This window comes from Cibotium barometz, chromosome 7, assembly GCF_041138505.1.
Source record: "Cibotium barometz isolate CiBa-2024 chromosome 7, ASM4113850v1, whole genome shotgun sequence".
NCBI lineage: Eukaryota > Viridiplantae > Streptophyta > Polypodiopsida > Cyatheales > Cibotiaceae > Cibotium > Cibotium barometz.
This window is the reverse complement of record NC_141052.1, coordinates 43,321,720-43,336,250: the sequence shown is the minus strand read 5'-3', so window position 1 is coordinate 43,336,250 and position 14,531 is coordinate 43,321,720. Positions and strand designations below refer to the sequence as shown.

The 14,531-nt window shown below is 40.1% G+C and overlaps 1 protein-coding gene across 1 annotated transcript; it reads right to left on the bottom strand.

The window, feature by feature from the left end:
* Nucleotides 1–1,367: 1,367 nt before the first annotated feature.
* On the bottom strand, nucleotides 1,368–3,625 carry LOC147637046 (cytochrome P450 93A3-like). Its single transcript, XM_086800664.1, has 2 exons — nucleotides 2,628–3,625; nucleotides 1,368–2,248 (listed from the first exon to the last, which is right to left on the bottom strand). The coding sequence occupies exons 1-2, from the start codon at nucleotides 3,594–3,596 to the stop codon at nucleotides 1,586–1,588; spliced, it is 1,632 nt and encodes a 543-aa protein (XP_086656790.1). The 5' UTR covers nucleotides 3,597–3,625; the 3' UTR covers nucleotides 1,368–1,585.
* Nucleotides 3,626–14,531: the final 10,906 nt, after the last annotated feature.

The following is a 14,531-nucleotide window of genomic DNA, read 5'->3' as shown; positions in this document are numbered from 1 at the left end:
TTCCATGGTAACTATCAATCCAAACCTCTCAGACATGTCAATACGGTCTATCATGTGGGAGCCATTGCCCAAGCTAGAGGGAACTGACCATGTGAAACCCTGAAGTAGAGTTGCAAGCACATTAGATAAGCCTAACGCCCATCTAGGGCACCCCCTCTGGCCTAAACCAAAAGGCAACAATTGAAAGTGCTAGCCACGCATTTCAACATTACTATCAACAAAACGTTTTGGCCAAAAGTCAAGGGCCCTTTCCCACGTAGTAGGATCCCTACTATCGATAGCCCATGTGTTCACGTATGCAAGGGTTTTGGCAAGGATTGTGTAGCTTGCGATTTGGCATTGTCGGGCGGCCTCATGGGGAATTAGCAAATGTGCTAGTGCATGCAACCTCATGGTCTCCTTCACCACTGCCCCTAATTAAGGTAGGCATGGAATGTCGGCCTCTTCAACAAGCCGATCCTTTCCAACCACACTATCTACCTCCTCTTGCACCTTCTTCATTGCTTTAGGATTCTGGATGAGCTCTACCAAGGCCCACTCCACTATGATTGCCGATGTGTCTGCCCCTCCCACGAACAGATCCGTATAATCCACCAAGAACACCTCTTTAGAATTTAAGCTAACCCTAATTAATGCCATACACAACGATTAGCATCAACGTAATACAATGGCTTTAGAAGAGTAACTAAAGCCTACATATGATCACATCTCTACTCAATCAATCTTGTAGAGAATTTTTCTAATTACCATGTGATTAGTCAAGGATATCTAGTCTATCCAATCATTAGCATCTCGTTAATCTAGGCATATGTGAGAAACGGCCATGCATACTTGAGTGCAGCTATCGATAGAAATTTCCACATGTATACTTAGATCTGGTTGCAAGCCTCATGGGTAGAAACGGCCATTCATACTTAGATCTGATTGCAGTTGAGTGCAGTTAAACCCTAAACCAGTTGTTGCAGGCCTTATGGGTTTGGAAGTCTAGGAGCGGATAAGTTCCTAGTCCTCAAGCAAGTGAGGAAGCACCTCATGCTTTGGTCACTTTCACTAGGCTTTCTTCCTGTTACTATAGTATGTAATCGGTGCTAACTTTGAAGATGTTACTAAGGTAGTGCTAGAGGTGTTTAGTTGGCTAAAGAAGTGCCTATGAAACATTTAGATAAAGTGCTACTTAAATGAGGGTGCAAATACAAAAAAGAGGCATTTAAATGAAGCTACTTAAATGAGGATTCAAACACCAAAAAGAGAGTTTTAAATTTCCCTCACAAAGAAGGGACAAAGAACTATTATGGTAATTATGTTGGTTCTCTCTCCCTCCCTCTCTCTCTCTCTCTCTCTCTCATAAACCCTTTCACTCACCGATGGAACAAGGACATCACCTTATATTTCTAATAATCACTTTTTAATCACTCTACTAATTGAATACTTGCTGATTTTCTCACAGCCTAGAGGCTGTGATACCTTAAAAGTTAGGAAGGATTAAAGGTAACCCTAATGTGAGCTTCTGCGTCATTTTAGAAATATCAAATGCTTATTAGCTATAGTGGGAGAGAGGTTAGAGGAGTGCTACTCTTCATTAAAGCTAAGGGACTTGCCGCCCCGCCATCTTGTGGAGATATGCTGGCAACCTTGGTGTCGCCAAAGCACGCAGGGGATTTTCCATGGTAGCTGTCAACCCAAACCTCTCGGTCATGTCAATACGGTCTATCATGTGGGAGCCATTGCCCAAGCTAGAGGGAACTGACCATGTGAAACCGTGAAGTAGAGTCGCGAGCATTAGATGAACAGTGAGCAAGCCTAACGCCCATCCAGGGCACCCCCTCCGGCCTGAACCAAAAGGCAACAATTGAAAGTGCTGGCCACGCATGTCAACATTGCTATCAACAAACCTTTCTGGCCAAAAGTCAAGGGCCCTTTCCCACGTAGTAGGATCCCTGCCGATGGCCCAAGTGTTCACGTATGCACGGGTTTTGGCAGGGATTGTGTAGCTTGCGATTTGGCATTGTCGGGTGGCCTCATGGGGAATTAGCAAAGGCGCCGGTGGATGCAACCTCATGGTCTCCTTCACCACTGCCCCTAAGTAAGGTAGGCATGGAATGTCGGCCTCTTCAACAAGCCGGTCCTTTCCCACCACACTATCTACCTCCTCTTGCACCTTCTTCATTGCTTTAGGATTCTGGATGAGCTCTGCCAAGGCCCACTCCACTGTGATTGCTGATGTGTCCGCCCCTCCCACGAACAGATCCTTATAATCCACAAAGAACACCTCTTTAGAATTTAGGTTAACCTCAATTAATGCCATCAGCTTAATACAATTGGCTTTAGAAGAGTAACTAAAGCTTACATATATGATCATATCCCTATTCAATCAATCTAATTGTAGAGAGAATTTTGCTAATGATCATGTCATTAGTCGCGGATATCTAGTCTATCCAATCGTTAGCATCTCGTTAATCTAGGCATATTATGTGAGAAACGGCCATGCATACTTAGATCTGATTGCAGTTGAGTGCAGCTATGGGTAGAAATTTCCACATGCTTATGCAGGGAGCCATTATTTGTTTGTTGTGTAAAATCTCGAATTAAACAGATGTTCGATTCCTTAGTTTATTAGCACTACGCACCAGTATGACTGCCTTGATGTTGTCATGGGAGATTATGAGCATGTTGTTGTGGTCGTTGCATTCGGAGGCCGCCAGCAACACGTCCAGCAGGTCGTTGGGGGAGCTATCTGATCCTCTTCTAGCCTCTTGCCTTTTATCAATCACCTCCTGCATGACAGCATGGGCCTTTTGTGCAACTGCTGTCATGCGTTTCACGTAGCCATGCGGGTCCAACCAGGCCAGCCAAGGGATATAATCGCCCACATAGAACACACCCGCCAGGTGGAGCATTTCATTGACAATGGCTAACAGGCCATAATCAGCTTTAAATGCAGTGGACAGCTCCGTAATTCTCTTTCCAATTGCCATTCTGCAGATGATATTATTGGAGGCGGACAGCAGCTTTGGGCGGAGCTCCACCACGGGACGTTTCTGCCCGTCCGCGCCCATCTCCAGCAAGGACAACATGAGCTCCCGAGCTTCTTCCACACGTATGGACCTGAAAGCTTCCAAGCGTTTGGAGGTGAAGAGGTCCGAGACGCAGAGCTGACGCATGAGCTTCCAGTAGGGACCGTAAGGGGCGAATGCTATGTCGCTGCAGTTGAAGGCCATGTGAACGGCTGCTGCGATGCGGGGCCGCGAAGCGAAGGCCAGGTCGTGGATCTGCAGAATCTCCTTGGCCATGTCGGGCGAGGAGGCCACGATAGCCTGGATGCTGCCCAGCCGCAGCGACATGAGGGGGCCATAGCTCCTGGACAGCTCGCACAGGGACTGGTGTGGACGCTCCCCGAGCAGGTGCAGGTGCCCGATGATGGGCAAAGCCGGAGGTCCGGGCGGCAACAGCCTAGGCCGCCGACCAAGAGCTTTCCTCAACCATATCACAGAAACCAATATAGTTGCACACACAATACAGAGAAACCACTTCATTCTGATTTTCACGGAAAAATGCAAGCCAAACCACTCCGTTGATAAGCTTCTGTCGCTGATCATTCTTATGGTCTCATAAGGTCTCGTGTCCAACACGCAACTCCAACTTGGAAGAACGTCAAGACAATTAACGTCCAATCAAATACAAAATCCACACAAAGAATCCCGCTCGAAGACCATTACCGCCCAATCGAATACAAAAATCACAAAGAATCACAAGATTTTTGTGCAAGTCATGATGCTACATGCCAACCAGTCTCTATAGACCCGTGCAAGGACCTTTATACTAGATAGGACATGTAATGTATTCTATACTTTTGACAACCCTTTGCTCTTATTATTGAAATTTAAACAATATCTCAACTATCCTATAGTGATCTTTTCAAGCATTTGGTTTAAGTCCTTATAATATATTTTCTTCCTAGTCCTTGTGAATGTGAGGTGGGATTTCTATCCGAAGGGACATGGTGCCTTGAGGGTATGCTAGCCCGCGGCCTTCCACGATCCATGCTTCATGAAACGGCTCCATCGGCCCGTCGAGCGCGTTGTCAGGTGAAAATCTGAAAGGTGTTTTGGACTTGTGTACATATGGAATGCATGGCATGTGTGAAGCTTTGCCCTAGAATGTCCTGGCAGATGTACAGGGTGGATGGTTTTGTTTTGGGCTTGTGCAAGTTTGTCCGGAGTGTGGTCTGCTGGAGATAATATCAGCTGCTTGGTTGCTTGTATGTATACGCGTCCAAGAAATGAGTGGGCACTCGCAGGTTGCTTTTGAAAGAGTGTGTGGAAGCATGGGAGCAGTTAATAATTGAGAGGACCAAGGTCGCATTGAACATGGTGTGAAAAGCATTGGGGTGGCCATCTTTTAGGCTTTTTATAAAAATAATAAATATCAATGTGGCTAGCTAGAAGAAGTCCACTTGGCCGTTTATTTCAATTGCCAGCGCAACTGCCAGCACGTGAAAGAAAATGCTAGAAAGTTGGCGAACTCGGGAAAGCGAAGGAGAGTGAAGTCGGGCCTGGTGTAAAAGTTACCGCCTGGCTGCGGGTATGGTAGAAGGCTGGCGACTGTGAGGAAGTCGCCTAGGAGACAGAGGTGTGGACAAGTGAAGAGCAGGGGCTGGATGTGAGACAAGCTTGACGTGGAAGCTGCTATACAGAGACAAGTGGCTGGTGACTTTGTGGAGAGACAGTGTGGAGTGAAGCTGTGGGGCTGCTGGTGTTGACAGAGGGCCGACAGTGTGAAGATAGAAAGTGCTTTGGGTGTTGTGTGTTGGTGGCAGATGGTGCCAATGTGAAGGACCCTCTGAAGAGAGAGAGTGGCCAGGTTCTTTCTGGTGTGGTTGGCGCAGCAACCACGGACGCTACTAGTGGCTGGTCGTTTCGTGTATGGTTGCCATCAGGAGAGAGAGTGCAGTGCAGAGAAGTGTTGATGGGTCGTGTGGTTGAAGAGGCTTGGTCGTCAGACGCAAGGTTGTAATTCCAAAGGCAGTGTGGCCGTGGTCGAATTCCCTTGGCAATAAATCCAGGCCTGAGTGTTTGTATGGTTGTGTGAGTAAGGCTTCTATGTCGGGAGAAGCTTGTATGATGTGTTTTCTGGGAATATAATTGCTGGGTGTTCATCTTGGTCTATGGTGCCCGTGTTTTGTGCTGTCTTTCTGGTGTGGGTGGTGTGGTGAGCCATGAGAGAAGTGTTCCAGCCGGTGGCTGGTGGTGCCCCCGTTCGTTAGTGTTTTCTAAGGCTGTTGGAGTGGACAGCTATAGAGGCAGGTGATTCCGTGTCCGGAATTTCCGACAGCGTCTCGCGCATTTTCCTTGCGGGTCTCACCGATCACTTGCGTTCGTGCCCGGCTCAGCTCCCTCAGCCTCGTCTCGGGTCTTGCCTTCCATCCATGATCCGCCGGCCGCGTCGTCTCAGCCCATCGGCACGGCACGGCTCGCCGGTCCGCCGGTCCACCGTTTTTCCACTGTTTTCGGTCCCGACTCCACGTTCGGTCCGATCACCGTCAAGGCGGGGAGAGCAACCCTTGGGGCACTCGGCACCCACGGAACCTCACCACCCACACCGCGAAAGGCCTAACGTGCCTACCCGGTGCGTGAGTGTGTTCCTAAGGTGCCTACCATGGGTCCATGCTTTGCCTCTCCTTGCACCTGCTCCCCATATAGAGGCAAACTATTCGGTGCGGGCTAGTATACCCTCAAGGCACCATGTCCCTTCGGATAGAAATCCCACCTCACAGCAGTGAAGTTCTCTTTCCATAATCTAGTGAGGGACTTGGGGAGGTAGGTGTGGGGCTAGAGGAGGAGGTGTTTTGTAGTTGTGTTGTTCCTTTGTTGAAAACCTTGGTTAGCATGCACATTCAAGGGGTATTTCCAAAATCCCTTATTTCAAAGTTTTGACTATTTAAAATGGTCCATATTTTTATACAAAAATGTATCAAAAAACGAGTATTTAAAATGGCCCCTACTCAACTACAACATTTTTTTACAATCCGCTAGGCATCCCTTATGTGAGTATATTTTATTACAATCCATTAGGCCTCACTTATGAAAGTATATTTATATACATTTATGCAAAAATTGAGAATGAAAAACTACTTTTGTACGCATCTCTCTCCCTAGTCGAGTGCGAGAGGAGATTGGTTGTTAGCTACATGCAACTACTAGAGCCATGCTTTAGGCCTCATTTCGTAGATATGTATGTGTGGTAACTAAAAGCATTCGTATTTCTATCATGAAGGTCTAGCTTGGTTGATTTAATAACAGAAAAATCAAACTTCGTCTAATTTTCATAGAGAACTTGCCTCATTTAGTGAATGTTAATGTATCATTCAACAATGACCACTCCAAAAAGGAATCCAAGTAAATAATTTGATCTATTTAATGAAAAGCAAGGCATATGTATTTCAAAACTTTGTGAATTTTGAGACAGAAGTTGAGAACAGAATTGAATTGCATAGCAAATTCTTGAGATATTATGATAGTGTGAATAGATAAGATGCATATATCTTAAGCATAGAAAATCATTGAGATATGATGATGATGTGAATACATGAATACTAGATAAGATGCATATATTGACAAGACTAGATGACTTGCCTCAAGTTGTGTCAAAAAAAAAGCATTTTTATGGACGTCCATAAAATGTTCTTACATGTTACAGGGGGGGTTTTCCTTCTAACAAACAACAATGTTATGGGGTTTTCTTACATGTTATGGGGGGTTTTCTCTCTAAGAAGAAACAATTATATATGCCCAAATCAAATGGGATTGTTTTATTATCTCTAGAAAACGCACGGGCTATACTTAACATTTTAAATTTCACATATTGTGTTTTTTAATATACCTCTTGAGCATATGTGATCTAGATTATCCTCCGTTAACCTAAAAGTTACTTACAATATGTCCTCAACAAAATTTAGTAGAGCTGGGAGGAAGAACACACATGTAGAAAATCTTGCTAGAAAAAAATCTTCCCAACGATTATTTTCAAGGCTCCTTCAAAGTTTCATAGGCTAATTAAAAGGAAATTCACAACCAAAGTTAAGCCTATGAAGGCCAAACTCATAAAATGCATTATATTTCATCGTATACTACATTGACTTTGAAAAGGTTTAGTTAAGATATCTCTGCTTTTTGACATGTTTACTATAAAATTGATCTTTATTTCTACCTTAGATCTTACACCATGATGGATGAGAAAGGCATGCACTATTTTTATAAAGTTTCTTTAATCAATGAAATGAATTCTAAGGAAGCTCTTATAAGGAAATTAGATATTAATCATCTAGACATCTTTGAATAATTATTTTATCTACATATCTCATATGAGTTAAAGACCAAGATATAACTTAGGGAAAATGTGCTCTTTTCAAATATGTCCAACTCAAGTAATAGCTATAAATGTTATAAACTCATGACCTTGAAGTTTACTATAAGCAAAACTATAGTTTATATGAGTTAGTGAGTATGTATGTTAGTAACATGTCACCTAGACATGATACAAATGGTCAACATGCATCAATGTGACATGCAATGTATTCTATGCTTTTCACGAAGGGGTATGGTTTCAAATCATGATGCTACATGCCAACCAGTCTATAGAGCCGTACAAGGACCTTTATAGATAGGACATGTAATGTATTCTATACTTTTGACAAGCCTTTGCTCTTATTATTGAACTTTAAACATTATCTCGACTATCCTATATTGATCTTTTCAAGCATTTGGCTTAAGTCCTTAAAATATATTTTCTTCCTAGTCCTTGTGAAGTTCTCTCTCCATAGTCTAGTGAGCGACTTGGGGAGGTAGGCGTGGGGCAAGTGGAGGAGATGTTTTGTAGTTGTGTTGTTCCTTTATTGAAAACCTAGGTTAGCATGCTCATTCAAGGGGTATTTCCAAAATCCCTTATTTCAAAGTTTTGATTATTTAAAATGACCCATATTTTTATACAAAAATGTATCAAAAAATGAGTATTTAAAATGGCCCCTACTCAACTACAACATTTTTTTACAATCTGCTAGGCATCCCTTATGTAACTATATTTTATTACAATCCGTTAGGCCTCACTTATGAAAGTATATTTATGTACATTTATCCAAAAATTGAGAATGAAAAACTGCTTTTGTACGTATGTCTCTCCCTACTCTAGCTAGGTACTTGGGGTTCACTTCAAACGAAAACTATATAACACTTGCATTCAAGGGATATTTTAAAGATTTCTTATCTGTAAATTTTGAGTATATTATTATAGCTTACAACCCTTTTGAAAAATTCATTGAAGCCCCTTCTGTTAGTACATGTATTTAAATTTATGTAAAAAATAGAAATCATTCTCCTTCTATTAAATGCACATGAATACTTGGGGGGAGGGAAGGGGGCAGGGTGGGCATGAGGGTGAGGGTGAGGGTGAGGGTACTGAGGGAGTGCGAGAGGAGATTGGTTGTTAGCTACATGTGACTGCTAAAGTCATTTCATAGGTATGTATGTGTGGTGACTAAAAGCATTTGTGTTTCTATCATGAAGGTCGGGCTTAGTTGATTTAATAACCGAACAATCAAACTTCATCAAATTTTCATAGATTTTATCATTTAGTGCATGTTATAGTTATGTATTATTCAACAATGACCACTCCAAAAAGGAATCCAAGTAAAAAATTTGATCTACTTAATGAAAAGCAAGGCATATGTATTTCAAAACTTTGAGAATTTTGAGACAGAAGTTGAGAAGAGAATTGAATTGCATAGAAAATTCTTGAGATATTATGATGGTGTGAATAGATAAGATGCATATATCTTAAGCATAGAAAATCATTGAGATATGATGATGATGTGAATACATGAAAACTAGATAAGATGCATATACTGACAAGACTAGATGACTTGCCTCAAGTTATGTAAGAAAAAACGCATTTTTATGGACATCCATAAAAATGTTCTTACATGGACATCCATAAAAACGCATTTTTATGGACATCCATAAAATGTTCTTACATGTTACAAGGGGGGTTTTCTTTCTAAGAAGAAACAATGTTATGGGGTTTTCTTACATGTTATGGGGGGGTTTTTTGCTAAGAAGAAACAATTCTATATGCCCAAATCAAATGGGATTATTTTACTATCTAGTAGATATGTATGTGTGGTCTAAAAGCATTCGTATTTCTATCATGAAGGTCTAGCTTAGTTGATTTAATAATATAAAAATCAAACTTCATTGAATTTTCATAGAGAACTTGCCTCATTTAGTGAATGTTAAAGTGTGCATCATTCAATAATGACCACTCCAAAAAGGAATCCAAGTAAATAATTTGATCTATTTAATGAAAAGCAAGGCATATGTATTGCAAAACTTTGAGAATTTTGAGATAGAAGTTGAGAAGAAAGTTGAATTACATAGCAAATTCTTGAGATATTATGATGGTGTGAATAGATAAGATGCATATATCTTAAGCATAGAAAATCATTACGTGATATGATTATGATGTGAATACATGAATACTAGATAAGGTGCATATATTGACAAGACTAGATGAATACTGGATAAGGTGCATATATTGACAAGACTAGATGATTTGCCTCAAGTTGTGTAAGAAAAAAAAGTGTTTTTATGGACATCCATAAAATGTTCTTACATGTTATGGGGGTTTTCTTTCTAAGAAGAAACAATGTTATGGGGGTTTTCTTACATGTTATGGGGGGTTTTCTTTCCAAGAAGAAACAATTCTATATGCCCAAATTAAATGGGATTGTTTTACTATCTCTAGAAAATGCAAGGGCTATATTTAACATTTTAAATTTCACATATTGTGTTTTTCAATATACCTCTTGAGCATATGTGATCTAGATTATCCTCCCTTAACCTAAAAGTTACTTACAATATGTCCTCAACAAAATTTAGTAGAGCTGATAGCAAGAACACATATATAGAAAATCTAGCTAGGAAAAAATCTTCCCAACAATTATTTTCAAGGCTCCTTCAAAGTTTCATAGGCTAATTAAAAGAAAATTCACAACCAAAGTTAAGCCTATGAAGGAAAAACTCATAAGATTCATTATATTTCACCATATACTACATCGACTTTGAAAAGGTTTAGTTAAGATCTTTCCTTTTTGACATGTTTACTATAAAGTTGATCTTTATTTCTACCTTAGATCTTACACCTTGATGGATGAGAAAGGCATGCACTATTTTTATCAAGTTTCTTTAATCAATGAAATGAATTCTAGCGAAGCTCTTATTAGGAAATTAGATATTAATCATCTAGACATCTCTGAATAATGTTTTTGTCGACATATCCCATATGAGTTAAAGACCAAGCTATAACTTAGGGAAAAATGTGCTCTTTTCAAGGATGTCCAACTCAAGTAATAGCTATGAATGTCATAAAACCCATGACCTTGAAGTTTATTAAATATAGCTTATGATGAGTTAGCGAGTTTGTATGTTCATAGCATGTCACCTAGACATGATATAAATGGTCACAATGCATCAAAATAAGTTGGTACAACTTCAAAGCATGCTTCAAAAAATGGTTGGATAGTATTTACTAAACTCCCAAACATTGACCTTTAGGGAAATAGGGCCTCAAGAGGTAGTCCATATGCTAAACATTGTGAAAATTTGCTTTAAAAGATCCAGATCAACCGAAAGGGTATCAATAAATGTGAAAACATTTTCAAAACTATGATGAGACATAGTAGTCAACAACATGTAGCACTAGAGGGGTGCAATCTTAAGAAGAAATGCATTTAAAAACTCCTTATGTAAATAGATTTCTATAATGTTTTCTCAAAATCTTGCAAAATCAAGTCCTACGATGGTCAAAATACATCCATTTATGTGTTTTAAGTGTAGTAAACAAGGTGTAGTATCAAGTTAGCAAAAAAATGGCTAATAAAGCCAATAAGCTAGCCAAATAGAACATAAAATTTAAAGAAAACCCTTTTAAACCCTTTATTTTCAATGCTAAAATTCACAATGACATACTCATATAGATAAGGCAATCAATATTTCAATATGAGAATTTTTCTTTTATAGTCACCGTAGTACCACTAGCCTGGATAGTCACATAGCTTTTCTGAGGCACTAAGCATAATGTTAGCTAAAGATCTAGATTACCTAGGAGGTTACAACCTTAAAAATCAACACTATGTTTTACATGATCTATTAAAGAATAATGATCAAAGGGTAGACACATGACTACCCTTTTGGACAACTATTGAAGAGAACGAGAGAGAGAGAGGGTCAAAGGGTGGACATGTGACTACCCTTTTGGACAACTGTTCAAGAGAGATGGTCAAAAGGGCATAATAAAGTATGGCATATATGCTAATATGGTCAAAAAGCCAAACATATGACTACCCTTTGGTGGATTATTGAAGAAGGATGAGTATAATGTTAGAATTAAATTCCCTCCTTTTTGATAGTATGGTCAAAATGATAAAATAAACCTTGTCATTTCTTACAATTACACCTTTGTGGCTTAACATATAAAAATGTGCATGTCTATGCACATGTCTATGCAAACTTAGAGGAAATTAGGTTACTTGGCTAAGTATTTCCTTGAGAGGGATAGATGGGAATAAACAAAGGAGATGATGTCGAATTTTCTCTCTCTCTCTCTCTCTCTCTCTCTCTCTCTCTCTCTCTCTCTCTCTCTCTCTCTCTCTCTCTCTCTCTCTCGGGAGGTAAAATTGAGAATTAGAGAGAGAAAATTATCAAAATGTGTATTATGTGTGTGGGTGTGTGTGCACGCGTCTATGTGTATGTGTATGTGCGTGCGTGCATGCATGCATGCGTGTGTGTGTGTGTGTGTGTGTGTGTGTGTGTGTGTGTGTGTGTGTGTGTGTGTGTGTGTGTGTGTGTGTGTGTGTGTGTGTAAGAGCCCTCATACCTGTATTCGAAGAAAATGTGAAATACAAGAAAAATCAGCTCAAAACTCTAAATCCTTGAAGAAGAAATGTGCACATAGGGAAATTGTTTGAAAATTAGTTTTGGTAATAACCTTAAATTCTTACAAGGTTTATATGCTCAGAAAATTATAAAAGTGTAATTGTTCACATGTGTGTGAAAGCACTTAGATCCCATTTGAATTTAAAAAAACTAAAATCAAATTTGGAATGTGGAGCTTACCCTACAACTAAGAACATAGGTAGAAATAATATTAACTCCTTGAAAAAAAAAGCTTAGCCTAAGTGCGTGTATCCTTGGGAGAAAAATTAAATTATATGGTCAGGTTCTAAGGATAGGAAAAAAAACCATGGTTTAAATTAAATCAAGGTGGACAAGTGAAAGTAGTTTGGGTGCTCATGGTTTTGCCAAGATGGTTTGTGGAAAGGGAAAAAGTTGATGGTTTTGAGTCTAGCTAGTGGTTTGGTGGTGTCGGGCTCCCTTAGCTTTAGTTAACTTGAGAAACTTGAGCTCCATATTAGATAGCTTGTAAAAATGAGAGGTATGCATGTATGCATAAGCCACCAAGAACTTGGCATTAACTCTTAGAGCATTTGTGGAGCATGCATAGGGTAGAATTCCTATAAAACCCCCTCCCCTAAGCTAGAAATCCACAAATTTTTGTGAGTACTTCTCGACTGTCGTAATCCCCATATACTACTTCTTCTTACAGCGTGTACTACCTATATTGTTTAGCCTTGGTACTTCTACCTTGAATTCTAGTCATTTAATGCAATTGTTAAATCTTGTGTGAACACTAAAGTAGAGGAGAGAAACTCGTGGACTTCTTTGGGCCTTGAAGAGTGCAAATCACCATACCTACACTACTTTTATACATTATTCAAGCCTTACATATCAAGTAATATTTGGCATGTATATTCAAAATTATCATTTTCTATGAAAATTTGATTCTTTTATTTATTCTTTTGCATAAATCTAGTTCTTTTCTAATTTTCCAATTCTTTATAAATATTTCAATAAATTAAAAATATGCATTTAAGTGTATGCATCTATTTTATAACTGATTTAGACCTTTATCCTTTGATCATAAGAATTCAAAGTACTAACATAAAATCATTTAATGGTGGGTATGGGCACATGTTAGCACATTTGATGATTATACACTACTCAAGCAGACACTTGCTAGGATTGGTGGAAGGTGTTGCTTCCCCGCTTGTTTTGTATGGACGATCTTTGATTAGGTGGTCCACTCCACATTTTGTGCATGTGAATGCTAGAGCTCTCATCATTGCTTATTACAGAGCTTGTAGTAGGAGTACCCTGTTTGTGTGGGAACTCCATTACCCTATGAATTCCTTAATGAAAACATTATATTGGGGGCCTCCGAGTTGTTGCATTCATGTATCTCTTCTTCCGTTGGATAGAGGTTTAAAATATAGGCTCTAGCATTTCTGCTTGCATAACATAGAAACTTAGGCATGTAATATCTTGTGACTCCTCATAATAGTCTTGATTAAGTTTAGACACATGTGGATATTAACAGTTCTTTAACTAAAATTTGATTGATCGGGGTAATCTTTGGTGGAGGTGGTTGTGGTGGCAAGACAGGTGGTGATAAGGTTATGTAGGGTGCCCTATAAATTCCTCATGTGTATCCTTATCCTAGTGTAGGTGTGAGTCACATATTACCACTTTCAGGGGTTGGTGTTGCTAGCCGCGAGCTAGAGTGTTAGTGGCCATCTAGTCATCGGCCCCACCACCCAGCCTTGCGGCCTACTATATCGGTTGGGCAAAAAACTCCTAGGTAGAAATCTTCTTTCTTGTAACAACCTTGTATAATTGATCTTGCCAACAGTTAGTACCCGCCCGAGAAAATGTAAAAGAGGAAAGAGGAACTATCCAAGGGGTTGAGAGGTATAGGAAAGAGAAGAGAGTAGAGAGTGACAACTGGGTGTGGTACTACTTGTATTGTTGGGCTAAGCCTCCAATTGAGTCATATAGTAATTTGTCTATGCAATTCTCCATTTTATGTACCGTATAAGTCTGATTTCTCCTTGTCTTATGATAAGTACTTGCCTTTCGGGATATGTTCCAATTAGAATCGGGGTTTGGAACCAATCCTATCTAGACATGAGTCCTATCTAAAAACATTATCATGAGTCATGCCACACGACTCCTGTCAAACATAGGAACTAACTTCTGCGCTGTCATGAGACTGACTCCCCTAGTTTAGACACATCGATAGGGCAAAGAACTAGTGTTAGCTTATCACATTAGGCACAGTTGCATTTTTCGTGTCTCCTCCAGAGCCGACTAGGTGGTTTGGAACCACGCGAGTGTCGAGTCTCTTGACCAGACACAGACACTTTTAGGCGATCCTATTGGGGAATGGGTATGCCAAGTAGGGGAGTAGAAAGATAGAGGCCAGTTCTAGGGTAAGTCCTGCACAGTCAATAGAGTAAGCTAGTCAAAAGATGTCTAGGAAGAAAGCACACACTAACTAGTGTCAGGAATGCTAACTAGAGAGTCATAATAAGAGCACAATGGAGAAGGCATGGAGAATGAAGGGAGCTCAAAGAGAGCAATGTG